We start from the raw sequence: 10235 nt of genomic DNA on the forward strand, positions 1-10235 counted from the left end.
AAATAAACCTAACCAAAAAGGTGAAGGATCTTCACTCTAGAAACTACAAAACACTTATGAAAGAAATTGAGGAAGACACAAAAAGATGGAAAAATATTCCATGCTCATAGATCAGAAGAATAAGTATTCCTAAAATGTCTATGCTGCCCAGAGCAATCTACACATTCAATACAGTCCCTATCAAAAGACCATCAACATTTTTCACAGAACTGGAACAAACGATCTTGAAATTTGCATGGAACCAGAAAAGACCCCAAATCCCCAGGGGAATGTTGAAAAAGAAAACCAAAGCCAGGGACATCACAATGCCTGACTTCAAGCTATATTACAAAGCTGTGATCATCAAGACAACTTGGTACTGGCACAAAAACAGGCACATACATCAATCGAAAAGCATAGAGACACCAGAAATGGACCTTTAGCTCTATGGCCAACTAATTATTGGAAAATCAGAAAAAAATATCCAATGAAAAAAAAAAAGACAGTCTCTTTAGTAAATGGTGCTGGGAAAATTGTACAGTCACATGCAGAAGAATCAAATTGGACCATTCTCTTATACCATACACAATGATAAACTCAAAATGGATGAAAGACTTCAATATGTGACAGGAATCCATCAAAATCCTAGAGGAGAGCATGGATAGCCTCTTCCATATCAGCCACAACAACTTCTTTCACGATGTTTTTCCAAAGGCAAGGGAAAAAAAAGCAAAAATGAACTTTTGGGACTTCATCAAGATAAAAAGCTTCTGCACAGCAAAGGAAGCAGTCAGTAAAACAAAGAGGCAACCCACGGAATGGTAGAATATATTTTCAAATGACACTACAGACAAAAGACTGATATCCAAGATCTATAAAGAACTTCTCAAACTCAACACCCCAAAAAGCACATATTCAAGTTAGAAAAATGGGTAGAAGACATGAACAGACACTTCTTCAAAGCAGACATACAAATGGGTAACAGACACATGAAAAAATGCTCCACTTCACTTGTCATTAGGGAAATACAAATCAAAACCAGAATGAGATACATACAACCTTACACCACCAGTTAGGATGGCAAAAATTAACAAGGCAGGAAACAACAAATGTTGACGAGGATTTGGAGGAAGGGAAACCCTCTTACACTGTAGGTGTGAATGCAAGCTGGTATAGCCAATCTGGAAAATAGTATGGAGGATCCTGAGGAAGTTAAAGATAGAGCTACCCTATGACCCATCAATTGCACTTTGGGTATTCACCCCAAAGATACAGATATAGTGTAAAGAAGGGACACCTTCACTCCAGCTTTCATAGCAGTAATGTCCACAAGAGCCAAACTGTGCAAGGAGCCATGATGTCTTTCAACAGATGAATAGATATGTGGTTGTGGTTCATATATACAATGGAATATTACTTAGCCATCAGAAAAGATGAATACCTACCATTTACATTGACATGGATGGAACTGGAGGGAATTATGCTAGAAATAAGTCAACTGGAGAAAGACAATTATATGGTTTCACTCATATGTGGAATATAAGGAGTAGCTCAGAGGACAATTGGGGAAGAGAGGGAAAACTGAAGGATAAAAAATCAGAGAGAGAAACAAACCATGAGAGACTCTGGACTCTGGGAAACAAATTGAGGGTTACAGAAGGGAGGGGAGTGTAGGATTGTGGTAGCCAGGTGATGGGTATTAAGGAGGGCATGTGTTGTGCTGAGCACTGAGTATTATATGCAAATATGAATCATTGAACACTCCATTGAAAACTAATGATGTACTATATATTGGCTAAATGAGCATAATAAAAAAACTAAAAAAATATATATTAACATTTTCTTCCAAGTGCAGATAAACAATTTTTTAACTACAAACAATTGCTCCTATGGAAAAATGGAGTTAGAAGTACCTTGAATAGCCAATAATCTCAATGAAGTCACTATGTAAACAAACAAACAAAAACATTGCTTTTTAAAAATTGCATATATTGGGGGCGCCTGGGTGGCTCAGTGGGTTAAGCCGCTGCCTTCGGCTCAGGTCATGATCCCAGGGTCCTGGGATCGAGCCCCACATCGGGCTTTCTGCTCAGCCAGGAGCCTGCTTCCTTCTCTCTCTCTCTGCCTGCTTGTGATCTCTCTCTGTCAAACAAATAAAAAAAAATTGCATATATTGAATAAAGAAATTCTCAAGCTGTAAAAGAAAGAAATTGTTAGACTGTTAAAAAAAAAAAAAAAGTTCAGTTATGCTTTCCTAGACTCTCCAAAACTATTGCTTTATGTTAGCAAGTTCAGGATCATCTAATCATATGCTGAATATCACCAAATATGCCTATAATGCAGGAAGAGTTGTGATTTTTGTGACTGAATCTCAGATGAAGGAACCGAGTCAACAAGGGCCATTCTATGAAGAGTTTGTGTTAGCAGATATATATTTAGAAAAGACCAGTTAGTCAACCAAATCCCTGATTTTCAAAGCTTTGCTCCTCAGTGTTCCATTCTACAGGTTCATAGATCATGGATTGTTTCATTAACTTTTTCTTTCTACATTAATCAGAATTAGAATAGGAATCCTTTAGTAAAAAATCACATCGCTTGACTTATTTAAGAGAAAGGAGCTGCCATGGGAGTAGTACCTGACAGGTACAGATGGTGGGAAGGTAGGTAGAAGAGGACATATATGAGTACAGGGGAGGTGGGATGATGTGCCCATCTTTGGAAAAGCTGGTAGAGAAACAGTATGGGGTAAACATAGGGATAGTGAGACTTCCTCATCCTTTGTTGTTGGGAGCCAGTTCTGCTCTTACCAGACACCTGGAGACCATTGTCAGTCTTCATAGCACTACCCCTCATTGCTTACCTCTCATCCACCTTTATTCCTCCTGAGATTCTGGTCTTGTTTCCTGGTATCTTGTGCTGGGCAATTACCCCTCTTTCTGTTTGTACCCTCAGCAACAGCCTTCTTCATTGTCAATATCATGAACTCTGATCCATTTGTTGCTGGGCCATCTGCCAATATGTGGAGATCTCTGGGATAGCCTTTCCTGCTTGTCTTCCATCCCTGAAAAAACAGCCTTGCTCCCTCTACTATATTTCTGTCTGAGATCAAGTTCGTGTGTTCATCTCTAACAAGATTTGTAGCAAAGTCAGTATCATGCTGAGGCAGTAGCATAAATTTATTGAGCTTGATTGTAGAAGAAAATTGCTGGCCACCAATTGTAATGTTCCCCAGTGAATGTGGAGGAGGAGAGGATCTGAACATGGACTAAGAGATTTCCTTGCCACTAGCCCAAGCCCCCAGGGACTCAGGAGCTCAGAATGATGCCCTCTAGGGACCTTACACACTCAATGTCTCAGAAATAATTTCTACAACTGGCACATTGCTCTCTTCTTTTCTCCCTGCTCTCTTCTTTTCTCTTCCCCTCCAAAGTAAAGGCAGACAAATTCATATATATAAATCATATTTTGATGAGTTCAGTTTGTTTTCTGCTGTACTCGCTTGGAGATCATGTAAAGCACATGTAAAAGTAGACATGTTCCATTGCCATGAGATCTATGTAAATAAACATCCTGTGACCCTTTTTCACTGAGTCTCAAAACAGAAACTGGTTTATACAATTCTCTGATATCCTTCACATTTTTTTCCAGTTATGAGACCACTGGTTATATAGCTGCTTAAAAATCAGTTTTGAATTGGACTGTCAAGTTTTGCATCCAGATTCTTCCACTACTAAGCTCTGTACTGGGGACATTATACTTGGCTTCTCCATGTCTCTGTTTCCATATCTCAACCTTCAGATACTTGTTCTGTGGATAAGAGATCTTCACCTATAAAATTACTCGGTACGGTACACTGGATAAAGCTTTTGTGAAACAAATATATAACTTTAATTATTGATGTTTTTGAACTTAAAATTAGGATGTAGAGCTATTGCTGTCAATAAAATATAATGTGGTTAAGTTATTTGAAGTAGTTAATAAAATGTGATGTCAGTAAGTTATTTGAGTTTGGAACACCTCTTCCTCTACTTGTTCTTCCAACTGGAAAATTTGGAAAAAATGCTATTGTTAGACTTAATGTTTATTTATTATGGGAGTTGAAAAAGTAATGTGTATTTGTTCTCTCATTCCTTCATTCAATATACATTTATTACTAAAATGTGTTATGTGTTATCCAGGTTATGAGCACAGAGAAATTTCACATGATCTAGGGGGAAGAAGCAGTTGCATAAAGAAGAAATGGAAGGGTAAGTGTATGTGGCATCTGTTGTGAAAGTTTTAGAAAGGGTATGCAAAATGAAATAAATTATCAATGTTACTTAATAAAAGAACATTCTTCACAAAATTCTAAAAGCTTAACAGCAGTTTGGTTAGCAAAAATGCATACATGCTAGCATACACAATAGAAGAGTCTGCAGATGCATTAAACACTTATTTTCTATTAAAAAGGCAAGAAATTTAAAACAACTTGAAAATTATTTTTACATAATATACAAGATGACAGACTAGTTTTAAAATTTAGAAAGCTAATTTTCATAACTTTCAGAATTAAGACATATAAAGGAAATACCAATAAAGATATCATGAAAAATATTTTATTTCTCATAAGATTTCATGAAAGATTAAAATAGGAATAAGTACTGATATAAAAAAGAGATCATATTTTGGGATTAATACACAGTCTCTAGGATTGGTAATGGAGTATGTCTACAGTAGAGCCCAACAACAGAAGCAATGATTATATTTCTGGAATGGACTAGTAAGTAGGTGTTGTACACTTTCTTGAATTAATAAAATTTTCAACAATGCTGTTTTTTGAAAAGTTTTAGATTCTATAATTTGAAATGTACGGAATTGTGCAAGAATCATTCAAGGAAATCCCTTATAACACCTACCCAGTTTTTTATATCATTTCCATTTGGCCCCATTTTGTTTTATGATTTGCTAGATAATTTCTTTGTGCAATGTTTATGAGTACCTTGTAGACATGGATTACTCCTAAATTATTCTACATTCTGGACCAAGGACATGGACATTCTACTGCACAACTATTATAATCAAGATCGGGGCACTCAATATTGAAATAATACTATCACTTAATCTGCAGTCCATGTTCACATTTAGACAATAATCCAAAGAATGACTTTTCCAAGGTAAATTTTTTCTTACCCAGAATCTGATCCAGAATTCCTAGTGCATTTCATATTAACATCTTTGGGGATCCTTTCATGTTCAATGAATATTATTATATCCTTTTCTTCTTTTTCTTTTGTTTCATGTTGTTACTGAGCAATTATTTACTTATTTTGAAAATCTTTTACTAAATTATAACATACAAACAAAAATAATATGTTGTCCAGCTTAAATAATTGTCAGGAGGTAAACATAAATCACTAAGCCCCTGAATGAGAACTAAAAGCTTACTTGTACCCTACAATGAAACACCTCTCTCTAGTTCTTAATAGTCTCCTTCACAGTCATCCTTTCTTCGAGGAAAATGACTCCCATGACATTTTTTTTTTTAATTGTGGCTTAAAAAACAAAAAATCAGCTGTATGCTGCAGCTTATCCAATTTGTGGGCATATTGCCTTTCACCAGGGTTTCTTAAGAGAGAGAGAGAGTGTGTGTGTGTGTGTGTGTGCGCGCACACGTGTGTGTGTGTGCTCTCAGTTGTAATGTCTCCTTTTTTACTTATGATGTACTTATTTCAGTCTTGTCTCTCTTTGGGTTTAATTAAAGGTTTGTCAACTATGTTAATCTTTTCAAAATAAACAACTTCTTACTTCTGTTGTTTCTTCTCCATTGTTTTTTCATTCTCTATTATGTTTATTTCTGCTCTAATCTTATTTCACTTCTGTTAGTTTTGGTTTAGTTTGTTCTTCTTTTATTAGTTCTTTGGTGTAAAGTTAGATTATTTATTTAAGTTCTTTTATCTTTTGAATGTAGATATTTATTCTTACTAAATTCCAACTTAAGTACTAATTTTGTTGCATCCCATAGGCTTTTAGTTTGATGTTTTTCCATTTCATTATTCTTTTTTTAATTAACATATTACGTATTATTTGTTTTAGGGGTACATGTCTGTGATTCATCAGTCTTACACAACACCCAGCAGTCACCACAACACATAACCTCCCCAACATCCATCACTCAGCCACCTTATCCCCGACCACTCCAGAAAATCTGTTTGTTTGGTAAGATTAAGAGTCTCTTATGGTTTGTCTCCCTCTTAGTTTCATCTTGTTTCATTTTTTCTCCTATGATCCTCTGCTGTGTTTCTTAAATCCCGCATATCACTGAGATCATATGATAATTATCTTTCTCTCATTGACTTATTTCACTTGGCTTATACCCTCTAGTTCCATTCCCGTTGTTGCAAATGGCAAGAATTCATTTACTGATGGCTGTATAATATTCATACATATATGAATATTACATATATTAAAAAAAAATATCTTGGGGAGCCTGGGTGGCTCAGTCAGTTAAGCACCTGCCTTGGGCTCAGTCATGATCCTGGAGTCCCGGGATCGAGGCCCATGTTGGGCTTCCTGTTCAGCAGGGAGCCTGCTTCTCCCTCTCCCTTTGCCTGTCACTCTGTCTACTTGTGCATGCTCTCTCTCTCTGTAAAATAAATAAATTAAATCTTTTTAAAAAAATCTTCTTTATCCATTCACCTGTCAATGGACATCTGGGCTCTTTCCTTAGTATACATAAACATTGGGGTGCATGTGCCCCTTTGGATCACTACATTTGTATCTTTGGGGTAAATTCCCAGTAATGCAATTTCTGCATCATAAGGAATCTTTATTTTCAAGCTTTTGAGGAACCTCTATACTGTTTTCCAGAGTGCATTCCCACCAACAGTGTAGAAGGGTTCCCCTTTCTCCACATCCTTGCCCACATCTGTCATTTCCTGCCTTGTTAATTTTTGTTAATTTTCTGACTGGTGTGTGGTGGTATCTCACTGTGGTTTTGATTTGTATTTCTCTGATATCGATTGATGTGGAGCACTTTTTCATGTGTCTGTTGGCCATTTGGATGTCCTCTTTGGAGAAAGATCTGTTCATGTCTTCTGTCCATTTCTTGATTGGATTATTTTACTTTGGGTGTTGAGTTTGATTAGTTCTTTATAGATTTTGGATACTAGACCTTTATCTGATACATCATTTGCAAATATCTTCTCCCATTCTGTCTGCTATTCTTAAGAGATTTTCTAATCGCCCCTTGTGTTTCTTCTCTAAGCCATGAGCCATCAGTTCTTCAATAAATAAATACACATTTATTTATGGATATTTTTCTTAAGTTTTTCTTCTCCTATTGATTTCTATTTTCATTATATTGTAATCAGAAAAGATACCCAGTATTATTTCAATCTTCTTAAATATTTAAGACATTCTCTGTGATCACATATGTGATCTATCCTAAAAAATGTTTCTTGTACACTAGTGAAGCATGTGTATTGATGTTGTTTGGGGAAATATTCTGTATGTGCATGTTAGATCCCTTTGGTGCATATTGTTCAAGTCTCCAGTTTCTAACTGAACTTCTGCCTGCATGTTCTATCCATTGTTGGAAGGAGAGTACTGAACTCTCCTACTATTTTTGTGTTGCTGTCTCTTTAGCCCTTCAGTTGTATTAACATTTGCTTCACATATTTGGGTGCTCTGATATTGAAAATGAGACCAACCAGAATTGTAGCTGAGGTGTGACTTGTTCCTTGGAAATTACAATCAAGTGATGTTTTTTCATTTTATTTCTGTGTAGATCTGTTGCCAGAGAGGAACTTCAAAATTTAAGCAGACAGACAGAAACAGAAGAAAAACTGCAACTGCTTAAAATGTCAGCTTAAGAGACTTTTGTTCTTTTGTAAGTGGCAAACCATATTTCTTATGTAGTTAATGATTTTTTTAAACCTGCTTCAGTTATGTTTTTTTTTGAATATACATATTCAGAGAAGATTTAACTTTTACTATGTTCATGTTGCTACTCTGAATCAACTTAAAATGCCTGTACAAGGAGCTACTAGTGATTAAGAATTGTTTTGGAAAACAATATTTTCAGGACATGGTCACGAATTTGTTTGGTCTTCACACCATAGACTATAGGGTTGAGGAAAGGAGGGACTAACAGGTACAGGTTTGATAAGAGGATATGAACGTACGGTGGTATGTGAGCACCAAACCTATGTGTGAAGAAGGAGAAGAAGGCAAGGAGGTAGAACTGTAAGAAGACACAGATGTGCGCGATGTAGGTATTAAAGGCCTTGAATCGTGCCTCCTTCTGGGGCAACTGAAACACGGTGATAAAGATTTCAATGTAAGACAAGGTGATGAAGATTATGTCAAACCCTAAGATACTGAAGGCAACAAAAAGACCATATATCTTGTTGATGCGGACATCTTCAATGGCCAGCTTCACGATGGCCATGTGCTCACAATAAGTGTGGGAGATCACTGTGGTTCGGTAGAGTTTAAGACGACATTTGATGAGCACCAGGCATGGTGCTCCAAGAATAGCACCCCTGAGTGTTACTGCAACTGCAATGTGAATCAAGAGTTGTTGGGAGAAGATGGTGGTATGTCTCAGGGGGTCACAGATGGCCACATATTGATCTAGGGCCATTGCCAGTAGGATGCCTGATTCAACTGCCTGGAATGAGTGAATAAGCCACATTTGTAAAAGGCAGGCTTCAAAGGAAATCTCTGGCAAGTGGAACCAGAAGATGCCTAACATTTTGGGAAGAATGCAGGTGCTAAGTGCAATGTCCGTGGCCCCCAGCATGGCCAAAAATATGTACATGGGCTTATGGAGGCTGTGCTCATATTTGATTATCCCCAAAATTAGGGAATTCCCAATCACAGCGATGAAATACATGACACAGAACGGAATCCCAATCCAATGCTGCACTGACTCCAGCCCAGGAATGCCAGTGAGTGTCAGGACAGGGGGCATGAAGACGGAACCATTGGGTATGAGCATGATGATTTGGTCTGTAGAATCAAGTAGTGGTGTTGCTGTTTCATCTTCTATTCCTCATCAAGACTACGAGAATAAAAAATAAAGAGAAATTACTTAGCAAAGTATACTTTAATTAAGTAAAGCAAATTCTATCTTCTCCTTACTTTATCAAAATTAAAAATAAGACTACATGCTTTATTTTATCAAAGCATAATTTTTTAATTAATTTTTTATTTTTTATAAACATATATTTTTATCCCCATATTTATTTAGATAAAGAATGGTAGTCTCATTCCTTTATTTAATATTGAATTATAGGTGACATTGAACATCTTCTAAGCTTAAGGTACAACATGTTGATTTGATACATTCACATATTGCAATGTGAGTGTCATTATAGTTTAGCTAACACTCTATCACATCACATAATTCTGTTTCTTTTTTGTAGTAGAAATATTTAAGGTCTAGTCTCTTAGCAAGTTTGATGCTTTTGATATAATATTATTATTTGTAGTTACCATCCTGTACATTATATCTCTAGGACTTATTTATCTACTAGTAAAATATCTCCTGTGTTTCCCCATCCTTCAGCCCCCAGTACCCACAACTCTATCTATTTTTATGAGTTTGGCTATTTGTTGTTATTGAAATGTAGTTGATAAATGATAATATTTTAGTTTTAGATACACAACTAGTAATTCAACAAGTCTATACATATACTATGCTGTGCTCACTACTAATGTTGCTACTACATGTCATCATACAACCCATTACAAACCACTGAGTATATTCCCTATCCTGTACTTTTTATCCATGTAATTTACTCATTCCATCATTGCAAACCTGTGTCTCCCACTCTCCTTCACCAAATTGGCCACCATCAAAATCCTGCCTCTCTAACAACCATCAGTTAATCAGTTAATTCTCTGTATTTGTGGATCTGTTTTTGCTTCTTATTTGTTTATGCATTTGCTTTGTTTTTTTTTTTAATCCATATATGTGGAATCATATGGAATTCAGCTGTTTTAAGATTACGCTTACATATAAGTGTTATACATTATTTGCCTTTCTCTCTTTGATCGCACAGCATATGTACTCAAAGTTTATTACTATTGTCAGAAATAAGAGGATTTCCTTCTTTCTCGTGTCTAAATAAATTAATAATCTGACAAATATAAGTCAATACCACAATGTGATATCACTGGACTCCTGTTATAAGACCTATCATTAAGAAATCAAGAGATAATAAGTCATGGGGGGATTTTATGAGAAGGGAACCATTGTGCTTAGTTGGTGG

The 10235-nt window shown here is 36.1% G+C and overlaps 1 protein-coding gene across 1 annotated transcript; it reads right to left on the minus strand.

The window, feature by feature from the left end:
* Positions 1-8002: 8002 nt before the first annotated feature.
* Positions 8003-9007, minus strand: LOC309840311 (olfactory receptor 52A5-like; the record flags this gene model as incomplete). The annotated part of the gene is made up of 1 exon (XM_082682380.1): positions 8003-9007. Exon 1 carries the CDS (start codon positions 8957-8959, stop codon positions 8003-8005), a length of 957 nt encoding a protein of 318 aa, XP_082538506.1. The 5' UTR covers positions 8960-9007.
* Between the last annotated feature and the right edge of the window lie 1228 nt (positions 9008-10235).

The sequence above is a fragment of the Mustela nivalis genome (genome assembly GCF_964662115.1).
Source record: "Mustela nivalis genome assembly, chromosome: 9".
Classification (NCBI taxonomy): domain Eukaryota; kingdom Metazoa; phylum Chordata; class Mammalia; order Carnivora; family Mustelidae; genus Mustela; species Mustela nivalis.